The sequence below is a fragment of the Sebastes fasciatus genome, chromosome 8, assembly GCF_043250625.1.
Source record: "Sebastes fasciatus isolate fSebFas1 chromosome 8, fSebFas1.pri, whole genome shotgun sequence".
Lineage (NCBI taxonomy): Eukaryota > Metazoa > Chordata > Actinopteri > Perciformes > Sebastidae > Sebastes > Sebastes fasciatus.
In genome coordinates, this window is record NC_133802.1 from 14,886,808 (window position 1) to 14,912,094 (window position 25,287).

The following is a 25,287-nucleotide window of genomic DNA, read 5'->3' on the forward strand; positions in this document are numbered from 1 at the left end:
ATGCTTTGACGGACACAGGCTATTGTAGTTTGTGGGCCAGGATTTCTTAATTTGTTTTTATTTCATGTTGTGTAGCTCACACCAAAGGCAGTGGGAATGTGGGAGTCACAAATTGCTTGTCTCATTGTGTCCCGGTTGATTTCCAGATCTTGGTAAATGGGTTTCTCACTGTAGGCAAACAATTTGCACAGACTGTTTTCACATGTTCATATTCACTGTTAGTTAAGTGTTGGCTGGTGCTGTAACTGTACTATGCTACAGAAGTTAGAAGTAATATTTGCACAACGGTGTTGTTGTAGTGCAGATTTGCCAACCTTTTACAGCTTTTGCACAGTTGTCTTACATAATTTAGCAGGTTTTACCAAACATAGAGGCTGTTTTGTTTGTTTAAAACCCTAAATGCATAGCAAGCCGCTCTCTATCGTCATTTAAAATTTCACAGAAGTTATTATGTATCATAAGATTAGAGATACTTGCAGCCAAATATCTGGTGCCACTCTGTTGCACTCAACAATTGCCTGAAGAAACTAGAAAAGTGCACTCCGTAGAGTGCAGATCTCCGCCAGGTGTGTCTGCAAGGACCGCTGCTGTAATGTTTGATTGAATGAATACAAACCACAATTGCCCCCAGTCTAGACCGCAAGCGTATCAGACGTTTTTTTCGCACGTCTCACGCAACAGATACGCTCTCATTGTAATCTATGTAGCTGTCTGCACTGGCTCTGAGCAGCTAAACTGCAGTTCACTTTGTAAAGCTTCATGTTGACTGTTTAACGCTTTCTCTGAACAGAAAGTGTCAGTCCTGCTTTGTGTTTAGTTCCGTTAGCTGTTAGCTCTGTTAGTCAAACACACCGTAGGACTCTGCTGCCCACCGGCTGCTAACAGCCAACTAGCTCTCCTCCTACTGATATAAGAAGATGCGCTCTTTTTTCGTCAGTGCTCGGTTCAGTTCGTCATTTGCTAAGCGATTGTTATACCATACACTATATAAAAAATGGAAGTAGTCACTGTGGCAACCGAATGCTGAATAAGAAATTTTTAGGCAACCAAAAAGGTTATAATTAACTTTCATTAACTGAGAACACACTGTGAAAGGATTAAAGTTGTAAAACAAAAACACGGACAACTCCCAGACCGGACAACGCCGTGGTAGTAACCTGTCACTCACAAGGTAGCCACGCCCTAAAGCATACCCTGCTTTATCGGCTATTTTACTCTATATATGTTTCTAAAACATAACGTTTCTAAATAAAAAAAAACTGTGGAGCTAACAAGTTACATTCGCATATTAGCGTTAGCAATTCTATGCATGCAAGCTACTGAACATTGCAAATTAACAGTGAATAAAGACCTACCCGGCTTTACAGGAACAGTGTTGTTCCTTAATTTCATTGTCTTATGTCTCGATCGCCAGGTGATGGTGGTTCACTTTTACACTGTGATCTGTAGGCTTTAGCTTCTATCTTTATCTTTTTAACCTGTTTTATCTGCTGAATCAGTTTTTCTGATATATCCTTTAAATGCATAGTGTAGACACTTCTGTGTACTTCTCTTCTGAAATCACATATTTCTTCAGGGAATGCAGTTAGTGACAGTGTGGGCTCCATGGTAGCTCTGACAGCATGACGGAGTAGCAGCGGGGGTGGGGCTTAGCGAAGGGTCAGTTGGTTTACCTAGGCGTGCAAATCAAGAGAGGAACAATTTGTAATCCATAGTGGAAACAAGATTCCAAACTGAAGCAGTTGTTGATAACGGTATAAAACAGTCAACAAATAAAGTATGTTGTCCATGAAATATGTTTTCAAAAGTGTGAATCACTGACCAACCAACCACGAGAGGTCATTCAGCATACAGTCATAAATGAGCACCAAAAATATTAGGCTGATGGGTGAGGCAGTATGCAAGATTAGCCGTGGACAGACACATAGATGCACACACTCATGCACGCACATACACGACCGAATACATTATCTCCTGGCAGAGATAATAACAGCATCAGACTGTTCTGCAAATTTGGAAAAAAAAAACTGAGTTATGGTGAAAACAGATATATAATTGACTGTTTTTCTGCACTCTTTGTATATCTGTGTTTTAATTTCATCATTAACCTTTTGGCTGATGTGTTAAGCTGTCACTCTTTGACTCGTACTTGCAGTTTCCGACTTAAGGCGTGTTTTGAAAAGTGTGTGTGAGCCTGAGAGTGTGTGTTTGTGTGTGTCTCAAAGTAAGTGGGAGTCGGCAACCTTGCAGACTGCAAAGATAAAGAGAACTGATGCTCCAGATGGGAACATTAATAACAAGATGAAAAGAGGGATTCTTTGAGTTTCTGTCATAATGAATATTAATTACAACAGAGACTTGGCACCAGGAGACCTGACAATAAGACAGATATTTTGTTGTGATTAATGCCTCCTCTATTGAAAAACACTTCCTCACGCGGCCTCTCCTGCTCTTATCCTGGAAGAGACAGTCTGTAAGGAGAAAAGACCCAGGCTGCTCCTCAAGAGAATCTATATTGTTCTCACATCATATAAATCAATACAGGCCTCGGGGAGCTCTTGCATCACTAACTGGCTTTGTGGAAACTTGGCAAGAGAGAAGTCATAACTGTCCCATGTGCTATATTCCTTTCACAGAAATTTAAACACCATACAAACACATAAAACCTGACAAATCATTACCAATGATGGAAATGTACGAAAACACATCAGCTGGTATCACTTTATTTTGACAGCTCAGTGTTGATGCTCAGCTTTTGTATCGGATGACAAAAAGCAGATGTTTAACATGTCATTTTGACATCTCCATTTTGACTCAGACATTTAATACTCTTAAGAAAAGCTAGCATGGCTCTCAGGATGGTAATGTCGGTCTGACAGGCTGTCAACCAATTTGATCCACAATTAAATATTTAACTGGTGGGTGAATTAAGAGGAAATTTTGTATATTGAACATTGATGATCCCCAGAGGATGATTCCTACTGAATTTGGTAATCCCTTGACTTTTCTTCTAGAGCCACCAGTAAGACATTTTTAGTTTTTAGTGAAATGTTCTGACAACTATTTGGATACATTGCCATGAAATCCAGGTAGAGATTCCCCCTCATAAATTGTGAGCACTTTGGTGATCACTTAACTTTTATTCTGAAATATTGAATAAATAACCAATCCTTTTTTTTTTTTTTTTTTTTTAAATGAGCATCTTTATGGAGTGAACCACACAACATACTGTCGAGTGATGCTCTGTACCAGGGCTGTATTTTTAGTTATTTGTTTTATTACAAATATCAGTATGATATATAATGAGGTGTTCTTACTTCTGGAATTAATCCTGGAAGATACAGTTTCATTTCGGGTCTTGATTAACTTTGTGAGCATGTTAGCATGCTGACTTTGCTCACACCAGACTGTATATATAGATGGACGACGCGTCTCCGCTTCCCCCCACTGTACAGAAGTGAAGCCAAAATATCCCAGATACGGGAGCTGCCACCTTGAGATTTTGACGTCATTTGGAGCCAGTGCAGTAGTGATTCGGGGGGGGCTGGAACCGCGGTATCGAGGTCCCGTCCACACACCCGCCCGAGCCAATCAGCTTGTTAGTGTGAGCCACCTAGCTGCTACGTTAGCAACACGGTAGCTGTTTGGTTAGAAAGACACAACAGCTAACCATAATATCTCTTTAACTACATTTAGAATCAAATTGACACATGTTTTATTACACAGACTCATGATGGTTATCGTGACTACTTTACTCAGAGCAGCTATCAATCACAGCTGTCAATCATGACGTCTCACTCCCTTTTTATAGCATCAAATAATTAATTAAAACCAAATTTATCAGAAAAATTAATACTTGAACCCACATTAGCATGATAAGAACTATCTAAAATGACAGAAACCATCTTTGGGAAAAATGTATTTTACGTGTACTTTGACTTTTTAGTGTGTCGCATGTTCCATCCACGGGATTTATGACTTATATTGCAGCGAGCCACCAGGGGGCGATTGAAATGTTTTAGCTTCACTTTTGGGTAGCTGTTATGTCGTCCTTCTTCATATACAATCTATGGTTCACACAATCGCCACGTTTCACTGAAACCTCTGCAAACGTTATAGAGAAATGTTAAACTCCCATCATGGCAGGATAAGTATGAATCTGACCTGGTAGCTGTGTGATCTTCTTGTAGCAATACCAGCATTAAAAAAATGCTATTGTGATGTTTCCACCATGTTTGCCTAAAGGTATTCAAAACCCTTGTAATGGTTATATTAGGTTCAGTATTGTGACACAGATTTTCCAGAGTTTCGTGCATTTGTGCGCCGTCACTGTCGTCCTTTCCACAGCAGAATGCACGTCCTCCAGGAATAGGTAGATATAGGCAATATGTTGAGTTTAGGGGTTTAGGTTGCAGGTCATTTCCCAGTGGGATCAGCCGGCTCCTGCACAGGGCTTGTGATAAGAGTGGATATTGGAAGCTATGTAAACCTTGTTAAGCTGCCCTTCCCCTGTGTGCAGGGGGGTAATCCTAAACACCTGGGCTAGTTAACTGGGATTTGGTGGGATTAGGGGCTCCATGAGGCAAACCTGATCATGCTTCTGGTAAAATCCATTTCCATTCTTATCTTTTCACATTCTCTCTTTTATAATTCAAACTCAATCCAGCAATTAGACAACAGTTACCTTTTATACTCAGTTTTTTTTATATCTGCCCATATCTGTTATCCAGGGGTATGAGAACTAGTCAAGCATAGATGTGATTCATTAGTCTGGGCTTGAACATCCCGCACACTGTACCTTACATTTTAAAAGCTCAAATGTGTGTTGTTGTTTTTTCGCAATGTTGATCTGTCGTTTGGTCCACCACTTTGGTCCAGACATCTCAACAGCTATTGAATGGAGTTTTGGCTATTTTGTACAGACATTCACGGTCCTCAGAGGATGAATCCTCTTGACTTTGGTGATCCGCTTACCTTTCCTCTGCCATCACCATGAGGTTGACATATTTGGTTTTATTAAATATCTCGACAACTATTGGATGAATTGCCATGAAATTTGGTACAGATATCCACGATGCCCAGGGAATCAATCCTAATGATTTTGGTGATCTCCAGACTTTTCTTCTAGCGTTGTTACTGTAGGTCAATATTTCAATTCTTCCCGGAGGGCGGACGTTATGCTTCCTCAACAACACGGTCCCACAGCCGTGGGTCGGGGGATGCCGTTATCAGCAGTAACCGCTGTTTGAGCGCTGTGCAGTGCAGCGGCGATAAACTAGCCAGTGGGACACACACACAGCTTCCAATCACATGGGTATTGAATGAAGTACTCTATTGGTATCGGTATCCCTTTAAGGCAACTGATATTGGTATTGTTATCGCAACGTTTTAAACAATACCCATAATAATACTACTATTATTATCATTATTGCATTTTTGCCTTGCATTTAACCCTGGTCTCCAGATCGATCCAAACTGCTCATGTTGTGGTTCATGGTCAGCATCTATTATTTTAACATTCTTTTTCTTCCACTTGTTATTCAGGCTCCTTTTAGGTGTTTCTTTTTTTCAAAATGTCATGACCCTTTTTTCAAAGACAATTGTCCAGTTGTTCAGTTAAAGGTCACTGCAGCAAAATCAAGTGGGTGTGCTTGTGTTCATGATTTTGGAACAAATGTTCTTGAAAATGGCACCAATTGAACCTCACAATTATGGCAACATGATTTGTATTAACTCTGACTGTTTTTATTTGTCTATGTATTTGGTCTTTTACTCTGAGCGATGAAATGAAGCACAATCAATTACATGGAATTTGACATTCCAAAAAATCTGTATTTTGTGGTACAACAAGAGCGTTTCAGCTTCATCAACTCACCACCCCCTCCTTTCCTCCTTTCTAGATGTGGACGAGTGTGCAGAGGCGCTTGACAACTGCAGCATCGATGCCATCTGCCAGAACACCCTGAAGTCATACAAATGTATCTGCAAGTCAGGCTATAAAGGGGATGGCAAACATTGTGAAGGTAAAAGTTTTAACGCATTAATGTACTCATTTTCAGCTGTGGTTGGAGGCACAAACTTCTGCTCCCCTGTGGGAGCGCAGCGAGGATTTTGACAGTGCATTGAAGTAAAAGGAACATTTCTTGCGTTGATTTGCCTTATCTATCTGAACGTAAGCCCCTGGGCCAGCGACAGGCTTGATAAGACCTTCTGTCTCACTCAACATAACTCATTAGCTTTAAGTCTCTCCTGAAGAGGGAGAGAGCGGCGGACGGAGGAGGAAGGGGAAAGCCAGGTGCAGAGTGCTCCTTTGTGACAAGATGAAATGAAGCAGTAAATTTCCTACACATGTTGGAGGAGAGAATTAAGATAGTGGCTGAAACGGCAGTCGGAGGCCCTGCCAAGCAGTCAGGGATATTTCCACAGCCAGAGGCAGGCCTTGTAGACTGTCAGACACAAGTCTGTTTTTCTAGCCTTTTTCAAGCCTCCGGATCATTATATTCCGCAACTTTTATTAGTATTATTACAAAACCATATTTCACAATGTAATTTTTTTTCCCTTACTATTATTATTCTTTCATTTACTTGACTGAGTGTTTTTCATGGCCTCCTTCCTGTAGGTCATAAAAGTTTGCTTTATTGAATCTATTGTAAAATATGTGCAAGGTTGGGTTTCCATTGAACTGAAGTTTAGCTGATGGCTCCTCAAGGCCGATATACTTGTTCTGTACAAAGCAGCATTCATAAAAAAGAGAATAAAACACAAAGGTTTTCAGTAACTGTTGGTAATAATTGAGGAGCTGTCCGACTGCCGTGCTCCTACTGTAAGTGCTGCACCAGAATAACACCTATTTGTTTTAAAAGAGAGCAGCAGAAAGCCTGAATATAATGAAAAAGGAAAGCATTCTCATGTTTCCATGCTGGTTGGCTTAGTCCTCATTACCACTTCCACCCTGCTTGTCTTTATACTCTATGCTTCAGGTTTGATTTTTATGTTTTAGTGATCTAAGGGCTTGGTTCAATATAACCTGTAGCAACAGCTGAGATTTTATGAGTCCGTATGAGTTGAAGCACAAGATTTTATCTTCAGGGGACACTCCTGATTTGTCTGACGCTGTTAAAGTATAGGGTCACAATTTTTCAATTCTGTGTTAAAACAATGTCCAGGTGCCCATATGGACATTGAAGCAGGTTTGTGGAGATACAAATACCGATTATTTTCATTGTCGATTAATCTGTTGAATATTTTCTCGATGAATCGAGTTGTTTGGGCTACAAAAAGTCAGAAAATTGCGAAAAATGTCGATCAGTGTTTCCCAAAGCCCAAGTTAAATGTCTTACTTTGTCCACAACTCAAAGATATTCATGTTATTGTTATAGAGGAGGAAAGAAACCAGAAAATATTGACATTTAAGAAGCTGGAATCAGAGAATTTTTACTTTAAAAATATTACTCAAACCAATTAATCGATTATCAAAATAGTTAACCTCAAAAAAGCCAACTATCAATATTTTTTTTTTGATGCGGCAAATTAGAAAATAAAAATGGACTTGCATTTCTAGTCTTCCGACCACTCAAAGTGCTTTATGATACATATTAGCATTCATACACTGATGGCAGAGGCTGCCATGCAAGGTGCCAACCTGCCCATCAGAATCTAATGTAAATACTCATTCACACACCGATGGAACAGCCTTTGGGAGCCCTCGACATGTGACCGGAGGAGCCGGGGATGGAACCGCCGACCTTCCGATTGGGGGACGACCTGCTCTACCTCTGAGCCACAGCCTCCACAATATGTAAAAAAACAACCAGTCTGTTCTCAGTCCAACATGAGAGGACGAAGAGGAAGAGCTGCCCCAACGTCTTGTCAATCACGCTAAAGATACAAGGCCCGTGAACGTTTCGATTTATTTTAACATGTTTACTGGATTAAATCTAAAGTGGCAGAAATGAGATAACGACTTGTATTTTCATTTCGTCCTCCCTGCCACCAGGAGACCACTTCGCCGGGAGGAGAGTATGCGGCAGCTCCGGGAGACAGACTTTAAGTTAGCCGCTGTAGTAACTCAAATTCAACGGCAATGGCAGCACTGGGTTTAATCTGTGTAACGGCAGCAACAGAAAGTTTGCTGATCCAGCGGGGAGTTCAAAGCCCTGGCGCTGGGGTTTGCGCTGACTGAATTCGAGTTGCTACAGCTGCTAACTGAAGGTCCGTCTCCCGGAGCTGCCATATACTCTTCTCCCGGCGAAGTGGTCACCTGGTGGCAGGGAGGACAAAATGAAAATACGAGTCGTTTTTATCATTTCTGTCACTTTAGATTTAATCCAGTAAACGTGTTCAAATAAATCGAAACGTACACGGGCCTTGTATCTTTAGCGGGATTGACAAGCCGTTGGGGCAGCTCTACCTCTTCGTCCTCTCATGTTGGACTGAGAACAGACTGGTTATTTTTTTACATGTTGTGGAGGCTGTGGCTCAGAGGTAGAGCAGGTCGTCCAACAATTGGAAGGTCGGTGGTTCGATCCCTGGCACCTCCGGTCACATGTCGAAGTCTCCCGAAGGCTGTGCCATTGGTGTGTGAATGAGTATTTAGATTAGATTCTGATGGGCAGGATGACGCCTTGCATGGCAGCCTCTGCCATCAGTGTATGAATGTGTGTGTGAATGGGTGAATGCTGACATGTATGGTAAAGCACTTTGAGTGGTCGGAAGACTAGAAAAGCGCTATATAAATGCAAGTCCATTTACCATTTTTATTTTCTAATTTGCCGCAACAAAAAAAAAATATTGATAGTTGGCTTTTGATTGAGGTTGGTGGACTCTGAAAACACCACATAAATTAATGGAAATAAGTCAAGGACCTCATCTTTCTAGCTTTTTATCTAAAGTCTGATATGTTTTATTTGATTATATATTAGAATCTTGTCAGTAAACGAAACTAAAAACTGTTATTCTTCTTCTTATTACATCCGTTACATTTCAGCCTCAGAGTTAAATTCATGACTTTTCTCATTTACATTAATACGCTTTTCTAAAAGGCAAATTGACTTCCTGTAGATGTAAAAGGACAAAAGTTCTGAGTAGTCTTCGGAGGACGTGACAAGCATCGGATAAAAACAAATTCAAAGCAATTGGAGAAAAAATCACTTTGTTTATATGTGGTGGGTGTTTCAGGTTTTAGAGAGGAGTAGAAAAGTGATGATTGTGTGCTGTGATCGGGGAATGACAGAGATGTGTGGGAAGTGGAGACGCAGGGAGCAGGAGAGTGTTTCTTTGTTTCAGTCCCATCCCTCTGCTGTCAAGTCCAATTAAGCCCAGAGCGAGACAGCCTCAAAGAGGAGCCGAACGACCGGGATCATCGGCCCTAAATGGGCCAGTAAGTGCTGAGTGGAAGTGCGCTGTGTTCTCAATCCACCTTGTCTGGGTCTCCTTGGTGCGGGCCCCTCGACCATCATCATAACCATAACAGACAACTCCTCTCAGGCTGTCATGCCAATCTGCAGTCTCTCTTTATCTTCCGGCCTCTGCTCTTGTTTATGCGTCACATTTCTTCAGATTTAGCAACAAGGACCAATGATCTTTAGGGTTAGATCGATCTATCGTCCTTTTACATATTAAATATTGGAAAGTCTGAGCTGAACAGAATGAAAAATATCTTATTAGATAAAACAGATGTTGACAAACTGCTTAATTTGCAGTTGAAAAAAGGTAATATATCGCCATATATCTCATCGCAATAGCCAGCATATCGCAAAATGTTTAAAATCTTGATGATATCGTATCGTGGGGCCTCTGGTGATTTCCACCCCTAGCTTTTAGTACCCCCATACTACACAAAATGGTGTTCAGAGGCTTTTACATCCTGCAAACAATAAAATTCCACAGGAAAAAAGCAATGTTTTGGCATTTAACTGGCCAAATTTTTAAGATATGGCATAAAATCAGTATTAGGCTTTAAAAACAAAATATCAGTGCAGCTCTGGCATATACCCAAGGTACATCAGTAACAGGTGATGCAACTAATTACCACAGCTGTTCCTCGCCCCTGTTTATCTCATAAGAGCTCTTATGAAAGTCGAGATGGAACAAAACAGATCATTTTAATTCTCTGTATTTTACCAAACAGCATAATTGCACTCAGATTTTAAAGGGATATTTTCTGACATTTTGGGAAACTTATTTGCTTTCTTGCGAAGATTAAAAAGCATATGAATTTCCTTTTTTAGGATGAAACGTGTTAATTAGCAAGCTTTAGAGGGACTGCTCAGTGGAATTAGTGATTTTTGGTCTGAGCTGTTTCCAGTCTTTACGCTAAGCTAATCTAACTGGCTCCAGCTGCATATTTAACGGACAGATGTGAGACTCGTATTGATCTTCTCATCTAACTCTCGGCAAGAAAAACGCGAATAAGCGTATTTCCTAAAATTACGAACTGTGCCTTTAAAGCTGCTTCTCCTAACTCCTAACTGAATTTTGATTGCTTTAAGTTTTGAATGACCTGCTCTCACATCCTTTTGTATCTCCTCTCTGCAGATGTCGACGAGTGTGCGACTGAATACAACGGCGGCTGCGTCCACGAGTGCATCAACATCCCAGGAAATTACAGGTGCACATGCTATGATGGCTTCCGCTTGGCACATGATGGGCACAATTGTCTAGGTGAGTGTGTGATGTGTGGGAGTGTGCGTGCACTTAACACAGCGTGTGTTTGTGTGTGTGCTGAACAGATTTTTTTTCTTTAGATTTTCCGCACCCGACTTAATGATGCAGGAAAACGCTGTTCTATAAGGGCCTTTTGTCAGGAGAACACATACATTAAACTGCATGTGTCATATTTCAAACTGAGCCTGACATAACCCATGCGGTTGCATAAATTCTCCTCTCTGCATGTGTAATGTCACATCACGGATGGTAATATATGTTTCTGTGCTGAATTGAGCTCTTATTAGACCGCTGCATCAGATATGAGCTCTGTCTTCATTTCACATAGCAGGTAGTCTCCAAATGTGTTTTCACAAAAGAAAAAAGGAGAGCTTTTTAATAAGTCTGACGAAAAGCGGTGAATTTATGAAGAGCTTGACCCCGAGCTGAGAGCTCCGAGCGAGCCGTCAGCCGACCGTACTTTCCCATGGTTTAATATTTCACCAGTGTGCCATTCTTATTAACCTCGCAGAGAACGTATCACGCTTAAAAGGTTATGAAATGAAGGAAAAAAACAGTGATCTTCCTGCTGCTGGGAGCTGCTAAACATAGACATCATCCACCCAGCCCTACCCATTCTGTCTTTCTGTCTTCTCCCCCCATTCACCCATCCTACATTCCTTTGCTTTGTTTTGAAACCCCCAAGTCAGACCTCCTCAGAAACCATCTCCCTCTGTAACAACCTCAGCGTGATGCATTTCACTTGATATCGAAAGCCGACTAACCCTCGTAGCGACTGTGAGCTTGTTGTGTAGAGGAGCAACCGGCGACTTGCTGCAGCGGATTTCACATTCAGCATGAAGTGATGACAGAAAAACTTATCAGCACTTAGTGATTCACTGTGCAGGCGCTTTTACATGCGGGCACACGAGGCAACGCACTCGTATCAGTTTACTTGATGAAGTGCATGCAATGCTGGGATTAAGGTTGGAATGGAAAAAACTCCCATCTTTAGATCGATAATAAACCTGCTCTGACTTGTCGATGCTCTCTCAGATTTCTCTCTCAAACTGTATTTGTCTCTTTCTCTTCTTCCCTCGCTCTCCGCCTCTTCCCCGCTCATGCGCTTGTATCTACAGTGTATAGCGGGGCTATTTTCCAAGCCATTTAGCAACAGCGTTCAGCCGTGCGTGGATCATTTGCCATGCCGCGGATCAGCTCCCGCCTTGCGTGCAGGTGTGTAATTGTAATATATGGTTGTGTGGCTGCTGCTGTTGCATCAAACGGAGTTGCATCCATCGATCGCTTTGATATGTCAAAGTGAAACACACACGATCAAACACGGGGACATTTTTTTCTCCCTTCTGCCATGTTTTATTTTTATGCGAGAGGGCAGAGACTTCTCGGTTGAGATCTGACTCAGAAGTTCACTCATATTCCTGTGAAGGTATCGATTCAATTCATTATTAAATGAGTAAATGTTTTTTTAATCTAAGCATAGCAAACTGTGCAGAAATACCCACAGAATGGTGTGTATGTAGCTGTCAAGTACAAATCCAACTCTGAGACCTGAAAGGACCCTTTTCTCCGGAATTTAACTCATTCTAATGCCTCCGCTCTGCTCTGCTAAGGAAATAATCCTCAGCACAAACACAAGAGAGCAGAGGAAGAGGTATAGCCGAGCATAGAGGTCTCATGTTTAAGGCCCCGGCTTCCTCTTCCAGGTTTAAGCTTCTTTTTGGCCCCTGAGAAAAGATTAGTCCCCTTGGCCCTGGAGTGGAGAGCCTAAGCAGCTGGTTCCCAGACGAGGTCAGACCCTCACAGCCCTTATAGACCAGATGTGCCCGCGGCTGCAGAGGAGGAGACATTCACCTGATCCTCAAAAGTTCACACTGAGTTTAGAGTCTGAGATCTTTAAGGTGCTTCTCTTTTGGATTAACCCCCGTGTTGTTTCTCCACAAAGCTCCGGTGATTTTGTTTTATTTTGGTTACAGTGGCGTATAAACCCAGTGGTGTCATAACTTCCTGCTCTCAGCCCTCTAAGGCTTTTCTTTAGCCAGTAGGCACCGCTGTGTATGTGTGCGACTGTCAGTTCAGGGACACGCGTCAGGCCAACGCACGCTCGTTCCCCGTCGATGTCTCCTTTGTTTGCTCGCTGCAGCACGTGCCACGCGGTTCCTTGTAATTGGATGTGTTGGCAGCATAATGACATCGGGCGGTGGCAGAAGGCGGCGGAGCGTGAAGCGGAACGCTGCCTAGCGCGCCTCACCGGGGATGCTCTGGTTGCCGAGGTCTCTCCTCTGACTGCCCCTAAAGATGTCAGGGAGCCAGCAAGGTGGAAGCAATGCAATATCACAGCACGGCGCTCCTGTCTGCGCGGAGTGAGATGTCACTCACTGTATAATTTACCTCACAGGGAGGCTATTGTACCCTCTCCAAGCTCCCACTGAAGAGAGGAAGTGAGGCATAGAAGAACTTGATTACATCTTTTATAACTGTCATGACTATTATCTCACAGAGGTAAAGGGAGGGATGGGATTTAATCACCACACCTCTTTCATGGCGCGAGGCTGTAAAGGATTTTTAGAGTCTTAGGAAAAACAGAGGAATCAATGTCAATTTAACCCAAAACACACATCCTCTTTAGAATGAAAACCAGATGCAGGAAGGCTATTAGTTCCCCACTGTAGCACCACCGTCCCCACATTTATGACCTATGTGTTTTGGTTGAGGTCCTACAGAAACCCAAATACCCTCTTATCATTGCTAGTTCGTTAAACTCTCCCAAGTAGCTTAATATCGCAAGCATCTGCGCAAATACTCCCTCCTATCTGGAACTAAAAAGACTCAAATAAAGATATTTCTTATGCTCACAAGAAGTGGAAATGCCACAATCGCATGCAGCCTGAGTGTGAGTCACTGGGAGTAACACAAGCTTGAATGAAACAGACATTACAGATGTTCAACAGAGTGCCACCATGCACTTTTATCATTGCGTGTTTACTCCTAGTCATTATGCTCTGCTCTGTTAGTCGTATATGTTGCCCCCCTGTTGCCAGATAACTGATTTTGGGGGTTTTGGGCTCCACACACACACACACACACAGCTTACCAGGTCGTGTTCCTTTGATTTCCATCGACCAACCCTGATTTGGTTTGTATTGATTCAGCAGTGCTCAATTCCCTGCGCAATCTATAGGGAAATGAATGCCCTTTTACTTTAACCTTCCCCAAAGACGTAACATGATCTATAACACAAAAGCAATGTCATTACAGCTTTGAAACGGGCTTTTGAAGTAGCAACTAAGAAAAAGGTCATGTCAGTTAACACTGTTTGGTGTTTGGCTAATGGCTGTAATTGTGTAGCGACATTGTTTATTGTCTCTCAGAATCTTTTTGATAGAAAAGCTTCATCTGTCATCCACCGCAAAGTGCCTGAGTCATCGCCTGGCCGTGCCTGCGTCCCTGCTCTTGTAATCCTCTGGGATCACGTTGCAAGGTTGACTAATCAAACGGGGGGGTTTCAGAATGATGTATTATTGACCAGGTCCTGATGGGGGAAAAAGTAGTCATCAAAGAGCGTCACGCTGATTTGCTCTGCAGCCCTTGCTGCGCTCTTGAATGCATTCCTTCTACTCTTCCACGGCGGCGATGATAACATCCTCACCCTTCACTTGTGCAGAAAGCGTTTGATTCTAGCCTGGAAGAGGTGCTTTTAACAGGGTTCCTACGCAGTAAGTATGGAATTTGATTTTAGTCATTTCCAGGTCTGGATAAGTATGGAAAGAAGAAAAGAGAGTATGGAAAAATATTTTTGTTTCTAGACTATTGCCTCTATTCTTTTTTTCTAAAATATAAAATTCTTCATCATACAAGCAGCAGTGTTTTTCATGACGTTTGGAGCAGCCAGTGCAGCCAAAATGTTTGCCACCGTGTGAGATGGCGGGGGCCAGAGCGAGCTTGATGTCGTCAAAAGCAAGGCCAGAAGTAGGCTATGGTGCGTGACTGAAAGCACACTCCTACGCAGAGCTGCCTCTACGCCTGTACGTCACAGCAAGGGCCGCCGCGTCCATAGAGGCGAACTAGGCAATTGCCCAGTGGGGCACTTTGGCAAGGGCAGCAAAATGTAGGCCAACTGTTCATTATGAGCAAAATAACAATAATAATATAATAATAAAAAATAACCAAAAACTGCAGGCTGACGGCACAGAGCAGAACGCTGCCTGTCAGACTGGACCAATCTAATAATTTCAATACTGAGGGAGGATACGAGCGGCCCCTCCTAATTCGGACTGATCCTCTTTTTCGTTGAGATCTGATTGGCTCAGTCATTTACATCGTGAACGTGACGAACTATGACTAGCGTTCCAGTTCACCTGGCCGGTCTTGTTTTGCTTCAGTGCAGTGGGACGTGCTGATACAAACTGAGGAAGTGTCATCCTCTTTATACCGCAAAAAACGTATTAGTGTTAAAATTACTGCTAAAAAAAAAGGCTGCTTGCATAAAAGGCCTGTCCATCCCAAAGTCCCGGGATGGATTTCCGTCCCAGTCTGTCCCTGTTGCTAATACAGGGGCGACATAATTGTTTTTCACTTAGAGCGGCATTGCCCCAAGTGCAAGATGTTTGACAGTGGAACGTCGTCCAACATTCTGCGTAGGGCTGTGGACTGAATGGCCACAATGGATAAATGCAAGTTGTCTGACAGCTGGCTTGACAATCCCAAATACAAAGCCTGGCTGGTTAACAATTCCAAATGGGAAAAGAGAGCTGGATGCAAACTTTGTGTAAAATCATTTGACATCTCAACTATGGGGGAGGTCGGAAGCACTGTAGTCTTGTAACAGCATCCTCTGCACCCCGAGTCACAAAGTCAAATATGGTCTGAAAAATCTACAGAGAAGTCTGGAAAAGTATGGAATTTTGAAATGGAAAATGAGTAGGAATTCTGTTTTAACCACCACCTTCTTTAACTCCTGAATATGTGAGTCAGGGAAGTGATGATTTGGCTAACACAGCTTCCACCATACCCAGCTGAGTTCAGGATGATACAGACACTGCTGGGGCTTAGCACTCACTTCCCCCGCAGCAGATGCAAATACCCCGCTGTCTCCCCAGTTAGCAGTCACTCTGCTTTTGTTGTGACACGCAAGGATCGAGTTTGGACAAGAGAGTTTCTCCACAGTTCAGAGGAGAGGAGCCGGAGTGATGAGTTAAAGGACGGATTTGAGATTGGTGCATTAGCCGGCTCCTGAAGAGTATATCAACACACTCTCTCTCTCTCTCTTCTCTCAGGATTGTTCAGTCCCATCCACCATGAAATGAACAATTCCAGCTGAGCCCACTGGCAGGGCTTTGGGGGAAACTCAAGCCTGAGATTGGGCTTAGGGACGTTTCAGACTGGGAGCCGTCAGACTTCAGCGCAGGGCCTCTCGTCTCCTTGGCATAAGGCTGTCCACCCAAACACTTATCCTGGGGTTTTGTTTTTAAAATACTTCCAGACTTGTTTTGGAAGAACGGAGAAATACCATTTAGCATGATCTTAGCTCATAGGTTTTTTTTTCTCATTTAGGAAAGAACTCAGCAAGAGATTGGACGTGGAATCGAAGCATGTGCTTGTTTACCAAAATGGTTACCTGGGAGACGGGCCCAAAAAGTCTGAGTTCAATCAAAGCTGAATTAGTTTTGTTTATGTAACAGCATAAAAATTATCCCTACCTGCTGATTTAAGAATGAAACGCTACAGTAAACAGAGATTTGACTCATGTTTGCGTAGCAGATGTGGATCAGTTAGCTGTATTAGACCCAGTGGGTCAGGCAGACGGGAAGAGCTGGAACTAATAAATTGTTCAAAGCTAAATACTGTACGAGTCTTAACGCATCCAGTTTGAAATAGTCAGCCACGCTTCTTTGATTTAAGAGAGAGTGTGTTCTGCAGATGAACGATCAGGACTTCCTGCAACATATCATATGTATACGACCTCGGCTGACGTGTGGCAGAGCGCGGCTGAATGTTTGGTAACGTCTGTGAACTCAGTTGTCCTCTCGGGCCCGGGTTCAAACTTGGCGCCTTGGTCATTGTTCAAGTGGGTGAAGAAATGCACCATGTCATTAGAGGAAATCCTGTAATCCTGTTTAAAATAAGAAAGGATCTCGATTTAATTGGAGCTGGCTGTGCATGTTGTGTGCCACTCCTTCCTCGCTGTGACGCTCAGTCGAGCCGAGCTGGTGCCCGCTCATCAACCGGAACAACGCGTAGTCCACCAGCTGGTTTGCTGCCTGTCGCCGCACATGGCTCCGATTTGCTGCCTTATTAAAGAGTGTGTGCCTCTTCGACTCCTTTAAATGAAATGCCCAAAGAGGCCAGTGTCCATCCGCTCACCTCCTTGTCTCTGGTCTGTCTAGACCACAGAGACAGATCTGTCTGATCCAGACAGAAGCCAAGCAGTGGGATGGATGCATGCATGGACAGCTTTGGTGACAGACAGCAGTAGTTTTTCACTCTTTCCCCTGGAAAAGAAACCTCTGGGTCAGCATTAAATGCCCCCAAAGTCGCTGAATCTTAAAAAAAAGGAGAGCAAAAGAGTTGAGTGTTTCTCCAAAATAAGGGTTCAGGAGTTTCTGTAAGGCAACCACCGTGTTTACATGGCTCTAAAGCTCTGCGCAAGGCCAAATGTTATATATACAGTCAAGGCTATCTGAGAAACCAGCGGACATGGCCTCCGCAAACACAACCAATCTCTTAATCTCGCTCCGTTTGAACCTTCCTCTTCCCTTCGTCTCCTTCGAGTGAAGCAGGGATAGAGCAGAGACGAGACTCATTTTTCAGAAGTGAGGCAGCCCTTTTAACTTGATTAAGACGGGGCTTTTTTTCCGTTCCCTCAAGAGAATTTTTAAGAAATGTTTTAAGTCCAAATAACACGAGCACTTCTCCTGGCCGTGCCAGAACCCCTTTCCGCTTGGAAATATTTGCTTTGGACGCCAGCCTTGCCCAGCACACAACACAGGCAATTATGGGAGCTATTTAAACGGGAGAGATCTACTGACAGGCGACGCCTCATTTGGAGGGATGAAGGAATCAGGAAATGAAACCTTCATTGATGCGCTGAGGGGATGGAAAGAGAATTCCCCCGGGCCTTGTGAGACCGGTTGCATTTCTCATGGGCATTTTGTGTGCATGCGCCGAGGACTGTTGTATTTGTGTAGCCTTTGCGTGTTTGAATTTTTGGGGTTTGTGTGTGAAAGAGAGAGAAAAAGACTTTATGTGTGTGTTAGGATTTATTCCTGTACGGAGTTTTTTGGTGCCTGCTAACAGTTTATCTGTAAAGGTGCAGCTGTAGGTTGTTGGCAGCTTCCGTCAGCTCAAAGGTCCTCTCTCTGTTGCTGCAACTTTCATGATGGCGAGATGAGACCATGCGGTCGACACCAAGGCAGCCACACAGTTGAATGAAAGCCTGCCCGACTATTTTTTCTAAACTGTCCTCCCTTTACTCTGACTTAAAGTCTAAATGTTAACTTTTTCTGTGAGTGCACTGCTTCACCTGGCTGATGCTTTTCCCCAACGACCTCAACCGACATGACACACAGTTTTTAGAGGAACGAGACAGTTTTGCTGATGGAATGTGAGAACAGGACAGCAGACTTGGCAAACTCGACGAAGGTCACGAGTGCTACCTGCCACTGACCTACTTATCAACCCCAGAGGTTTCTGTCCTGCCAGGTGCCACTTTGTGAGTCACAGTCTGTGTGTGTTTATGCATTTGGTGAATCCACACGTCTCCGGTATTTCTATGTGGAAAAAGAAGAAAGAAGAGGACAGAGTGAAGTTTAATTTCTAACTCTGCCGGGCTGAGAATTCCCCAGAAAGGAAACTTAATCTCGAGGCCTTCTCAGACTGGACAAATAGACAGTAAATTAGTTTCGCATGACGGTTTATTAAAAAAAAGCCTTGTGTATACAGCAGATTATTGATGCATCGAGCAGAGGGATGGATAAGGTTCCAGTGTGGTCGGTAGAGAGGGACAGAGCCCAGGTCTCCGGGGGAAGAGTCACCTCCAGAGCCACGGCGCAGTCACGCACAGGGGAGGCTGGGGCCGCTCGGCTCTGCAGACAAATAAGTGACATTGTGCAAGATCTTTCATGTTGAAAATAAACAAATATATCAAAAGATTTATAGATGTTCCACCGCCGTTCATTTGTTTCTTTTGTCGAGTAACACAATGAGTTGGGAAAATACAAAATAGTTTGTGCCATTAGGAGAGAACAGCTGGAAGTGCACAATTCATTATCGGTGGAAATGAAGTCAGCAACTCTCGTTGCGGCCAGTTTCCCTTTCGTGCCCTGTGGCAGGACGAGGCCTCAGGCGACACCTTTGTAAATGCCTTTGTTTGCACTTGAGGTGGATTCCCATGGTTGCTTGTTATCCTCCCGCTACCCCACCCCCACCCCTCCTGTCCTCATGTCTCATACTCTCTCCTCTTTCCATCTCTACTTTTTCTCTCCCTGCATTCCTCCCGTCATGGGGCTGACAGACGCTCGTCATCAGCAGGTACTCTGGCCCAGGTGGATCAGGTTTCCCACTTGCTCGGAGATTGTGCTGCATGCGCATTTTTATGGCTTAGTGCTGCACAGTTGGAGGTTTTCAGTGCAACTCTGTGTGCTGCCATGTCAGATAACCATTAAGACAGACACGGCCTCCTCAAACAGCTTAAGACAAGCAGCTCCTCTTGCTTTTCATAATATGCAAACACTTTTTTGTGCCTTGTGTTTTCCTTTTGTATGACATTTGCTCTCAAAGCACCATTATGGAAGTGATACGTTTCTAAATAATTTTATAAGTAAAATAAAAATTAAAAACTCTTTAATTTATACCAGGAGGAAAGAAGAAGCACTTTTTGAACCTAAATGTTTTCAGTCAAATAGTAACAGAGCATTTATTTTTCTATTTCAAACTCAGCTGGGTTTTATGAATTATATCATCATATTGAGCAGTAAAATGTAACTTAGTACATTTACTCAAGCACTGTACTTAAGTACAAATTTGAGGTACTTGTGAGGTACTTGAGTATTTCCATTCCATTATACTACGCATATACTTCTACTACTCAGACAAAAACATTGTACTTTTTACTCCATTACTTTTATTTGAGAGATTTGGTTACTAATTATTTTAAAGGTTAAGATTGTAAATACAAAACATATAATTAACTTATAACATACAATTTGATATTCTTTTATAGATTAAATACTTGCTCTTGTAAAATTCTGCTCAGTTTTAAAACTAGAGTGAAGATATTGGTATCATATGAAACAAGAAAACCAAAAGAATCCATTGGTACCAACCGTGTCATACTAGCTTGTCGCGAAGGAGGCTAAATAATGCTCCAAATTTTGCGCTAAATTTGGTGAGGAATAACTGGCACCACCATTTTCAAAGAGATCCCTTGACCTCTGACCTCAAGATATGTGAATGGAAATGGGTTCTATGGGTACCCACGAGTCTCCTCTTTACAGACATGCCCACTTTATGATAATCACATGCAGTTTGGGGCAAGTCATAGTCAAGTCAGCACACTGACACACTGACAGCTGTCGTTAATTGATTTCCAATAATAAATATATAGATACATTTGCATAAATCAAGCATATTTGCCCAATACCATGTTGATAAGAGTATTAAATACTTGACAATTAAAAACAAAACAAAAAATAAAATTAAATAAGATATAATAGTATAATACTCACTCAAGGACCATTTTTCTGAATTATGGGTACTTTTACTTGTATTTTTGTATTTCTACTGTTACGTAAAAGGATCTGATTGCTTCCTCCACCACTGATCACATCACATAAAAAATCCATACATAAATAAAAAACACTGCCTTAAAACATTTAACACTCTTTCAGAAGTACTGTTGGTTCAGAAGCTCTTTCACTTTAATCTTTACACATAAACATTCACTAATAAGTAGTAATTATACTTCCGTGTGTGTTCCTACCATTTCTGTTTGATTATGATTTACAGCTACTTGTTCATTAGGCGGGTCACGATTTGATCCCAGACAACCTTCAGACAAACGGTGTCTGTGTAGCATTTGTTCTGTCTCGAAGTGATCTTATTAATTGTGTTTTGTGTGTCTGTCTCCCGGCAGATGTGGACGAGTGCTCAGACGGTAACGGAGGATGCCAGCAGATTTGTGTCAACATGATGGGCAGCTACGAGTGCCGTTGCAGAGAAGGATTCCTCCTGAGTGACAACCAGCATACCTGCATCCAAAGACCTAAAGGTTAATCACACACAAACACACACATTGACGATTTATGGAAAATAGCAGAACACTATGTTGTTCAGTAATGGCGCGTTTGACTCAAGGCTACTATATGTGGTGAAAGCTCATTATTTTTATTTCAAAGTTTGGATGATGATGCAGTCAAATCTTGTAACATGCAAATGATTACTCTAGATCCAGAAATTCTTTGATCATGTGATGAGCTGTGCAGATTTAAACTGAGAATGGGATCGGCCCTAACAGGCCTAAATGAAAGGTGAGCAAAGGTAGGTGTCTCCAGTCTGAGGGGAAAGGGAAAGGGGAAAAAAAGGAGAACGGGGGGATAAATCTAGTTTTGTTTTCCTCCCACCCTTTCAAATTGAACCAATCTAGTGCTTGGCAGCATTTTAAGGTAACGGTGGTATGAGAGTGGCCTTCGGGGGACAGAGAGCAGAGAAAACAATTAAAGGTGTAGCCTGGGGCAGACACACCTCTTGTTTATGGAGCATTCCTGTGGGATGGAGACGTGACAGGAGACGGTACAGAGCCAAGCTGCTCACAGGAGCACTGCAGACATTTATAACGTCATAGCTGTATTCAAAGCAAAGTAAGCTCTCAGGAAAATACCTCTATTATGCATATTGTCTTGTGGCAGACAATGTAGAATTTTACAAGTCTGTGAAACAACAGCACAGTGGTTGTAGTTTGTAACCAATCCACTCTTGTTTATTATAATCGCACAGAACAATATGTCATGAAAAAAGATCAGTTCGTCAGCTATGCCAGATTGTTTTTCTGAAAGTTGTAGTCCTTAAATGAAGAAACTGCTGTACAGTTGCTCAATGTATCACTAAATTGTGGGAAGGTAGCATTTTTCACAAAACCTGTTGAGTCACAGAGCGTGCTGGTTTTAGTCTGTTTCATTTGTAAATTGTTCAGTCTTTCCATTCGTAGTGCCAAAGACATTTTTGATGCTTCACTTGCGTTATTTTCCTGATGAATCATCTTATTATCATCAACACTAAAGGCCAACCTACAATTCTTTTATACAATAATAATACTACAGCATACTTTTTCCATTTTTCAAAGGAGGATAAAAGCATTTCTGGACATAATTGTGAAAACAGTGTCCAACAGTCTGGCCTCTGGGTGGGCGTTTCCCATTGCAACAGTTGACTGACAGCTGAGAGCTGGCGTTACTATGAGACGCACTGTCAATTTCCGTGGTGAGCTACTGTCTGGAGCATGTCAAAATCCTAGAAATTATGATACAAGACATTATTTCCCCACATAGCGTTAGCTATCTGTTAGCTAACTGTTAGTGATTTAGGCCGTCTGTCCCTTTTTATAACACTAGTGCAGTGCCCGTTCGGAGCGAGCCGATTACTTGGCCCCAAGTAGTGCTGCTTGCAGCGTTGTCGAGAACCGCGGTATGGCTGCTTGTACCCGACAAGTGTGAAGTTGATCGGATGAACAGTTCTCCAGATATGCGAAGGCCAGTCATACATACACGGATAGACAGAGATTCCTTCATTTATAATTACATGATGCTGCTGCAGCGCCACCAAATTTGTCATGGTCACTCAGACATCATATCTACACATATCCACCAAATGTGGTCGCAATAGCACAAAGTGTTTAACAGATATTTTTTTTATATTGATTATATTTGAGATTTTTTGTAATATAAGTCCTGCCCACAGCGTTATAGCTAACTTTGAGGGCCCGCTATAGAAAAACTGTACGTCTTGGTCCAGACATGATCTGTACCAAATTTGGTGACGATTGCTAAAAATTTGTAGGAGGAGTAGTAAAAAAATCAGATTTGGACAAAATTCAAAATGGCTAAAAATCAATCTAGACGCAAATGGGCGCTGCTTATATGGATAGCTTCGTCTTGACCAACAAAATCCAGGGAAAAAATCATTTTGTTTCAAGACTTGCGGTCCAAAAGTTACAGGCCAAAATGTAAAGTTCATTGTTATAGTGCCACCATTTGACCAAAATGTACCACATTCGACACTGCACTCCAGCAATACACCCGCCAAGTGTGAAGTAGATCGGATGAACGGTTCTGGAGATACGCGAGGGACATACCCACATACAAACAGAGATTCTTCACTTTATAGTAAGACTAAATAAGCAAGCTAGGCTAACCAGCTGCCATTTGGAAAGTATAGACTACTGTATTGGGCCTAGCTTGCCAATGTTAGCACTGTATCCTCACTAGACGTTTTTGTCCATGTTATTTCACCAAAAATTCACTACACCTGGAAAACACTTATCTACGGGGCGCTATCAATGAAGAACATTAACTAAACTTTTTATTTCTTTTTGGTTTATACAATTTTGACCAAATAAGCCCAAACAGATACCACTGCTTTCTTAGCAAATATGAATTTTGATTTGACTTTAAAAGCAGACACATGTTGCTCCTGGAGATTTAATTCATTGGGATTTTTTACTCCAAATTATAGATATCCTTGATTTAGTTCCCTGTGCTGTTCTGTGTTAGTGCTGTTGCTCTGCTTGTTGTTTGTCACACTATACATGTTGCACAGCATGCTCTGCCTCTGTTCTTTGTTCGGTAGATCTCTCCATAGATCAGTAAAGCAACATCAGAGAAAATGAACAGCTGTTATCACTATCACAAAACACATTTTATTGAAGGAGTAATTATCCAGCTGTCTGCAGATTCCTCAGCTCCACGGTTTCGGGCCGGGACTGTGTTGTAGATCTTTTGCTTCCTGGGGTTTAGCGGCGCATGTCGTTCAGAAAGCCCTGACAGCATGTACAGCGGGCTCCGAGTGTCTCTTCATCTCTGCCCTCCTCTGTTGCAAGATAACTGATCGTGCTGGGAGTCATTAGACCGCGATGTTCCTAAAGTCTCCTGGACGGTGAACCGAGGATCCTGGAAGTCTGGTTTATGAGATCAGTCTGGCCTAGTGAACTGTCAATGTTTACATTTCATAAACGCAGTGTTATTTGAGTGGAGTGAAAAAGCTGGATCATGTGTTTCAAAGCACTACTACTATATCTGTCAGGAGCAGACCGTGAGCACCGGTCCAGTCTCGCCGAGCTCCCTCCTGTCTCTCTTTCACTTCCTCTCTCCTCTTTCTCTCTTGATAAATGTCCTCAGTTCCTGTTAATCTTCCATTTTCATATTAAATGTGTCTTTATTGCTTCCAGATGAGACCCATTTGGATCAAGAGATTAAAGCTGCCATAAATCTACAAACTTCCTTCACTCAGCCGCTCTGTCATTGTTTCATTATTTTCGAAAGACTAACAGACAGAACAACTACTCATCTGCTTATTATTACTGCTCTTATTACAACAGTGTGTGTCTGAGGGAAAATGGAAGTAGTGAGGAAGTGACTCGCCGAATTATTGGACAATAACCCTGCAGAATTGCTGCAAATATCACTTTCCTCGCTTACTGAAAAAAAATGAAGTGGCTCAGGGGTTTGAAAAAAAATCATTGGCGAAATTAAAACTGATCTAATCTCCCAGCCAAGTCGGTTTATAAGCGACCCTCCATCCATTCTGCAAAGGCTCCTCTTAAAGAGCAAAGCCTGGGGGGCAGTTTGCTCATGAGCTTTATTGTTCTCATTAAAAAGACATCAGCTTTCCATTTCTTTCATTAATGGGTCAGGTGTTCCCTGGGCAACTTCTGCGAGTCTTTCTGGGGACGGTGGAGAGCTGGTCACTGCAGTGTGTGTCGCTAAAACAGTCTGTTTCCCCTGCTGGTAGGAAGCCCTTGTTAGCAGTGAGCCTGTGCCAATTAGGCAGCAGGGGTCTGCCAGCCTCGCAGCTAATGACAAGGCTGCTGCTGGCCTGTCTCTTATTAGACCTGCGCCTGCCCCCCTAAGCAGGAATAACTCCGGCCAAATGAAGGCTCCGTCGTCTAGCTGGCCAAAATGTAACAGTTCATTTATTCTCCCCAAACATTTCTCCCAGTCAAGAAATAAAGCCTTTGAAAGGCCAGCCAAGGTGCTTAGTGGTTGATAGGAATGCCATTTAGGTCAAGAAGGGTTCCACTGCTTTGCGTTTGATTTATTGTCTCTTTCATACGGGAGGATAACCGGGACGTACTACATGTGCGTGAGACGGTATCCAGCGCATTGGAATTCTGGAAATTCAGTCTCAAGTCAACCCACACATCCATAATTTTAGTCCTGTACATTTCTGAATATCCGGTAGGGCAATTACCTTAAGTGTGCACTGATGGGCTGTTATGCAAGTCGCATACTGTTTCATGTTTTATATTGTTTTATTGATTCTTCAGCGCTGCGGGATTCATTGTGAGACAGTGCAGCTGAACAAGTTGAACTAGCACAAGTTAAATAAGAGGTGCAGCTTTTTAACAAGAAGTT

General features: G+C 42.5%; 1 protein-coding gene across 2 annotated transcripts in view; it reads left to right on the plus strand.

The window, feature by feature from the left end:
* The window catches only part of scube3 (signal peptide, CUB domain, EGF-like 3), an 88,785-nt gene that overhangs the window by 16,217 nt on the left and 47,281 nt on the right, over positions 1-25,287 (plus strand). For both annotated transcript variants that reach the window (XM_074643706.1, XM_074643707.1), the window contains exons 2-4: positions 5,901-6,023; positions 10,538-10,663; positions 20,796-20,930. In XM_074643706.1, coding sequence (XP_074499807.1) covers positions 5,901-6,023; positions 10,538-10,663; positions 20,796-20,930 — 384 coding nt within the window. The remainder of the gene's footprint in view (positions 1-5,900; positions 6,024-10,537; positions 10,664-20,795; positions 20,931-25,287) is intronic.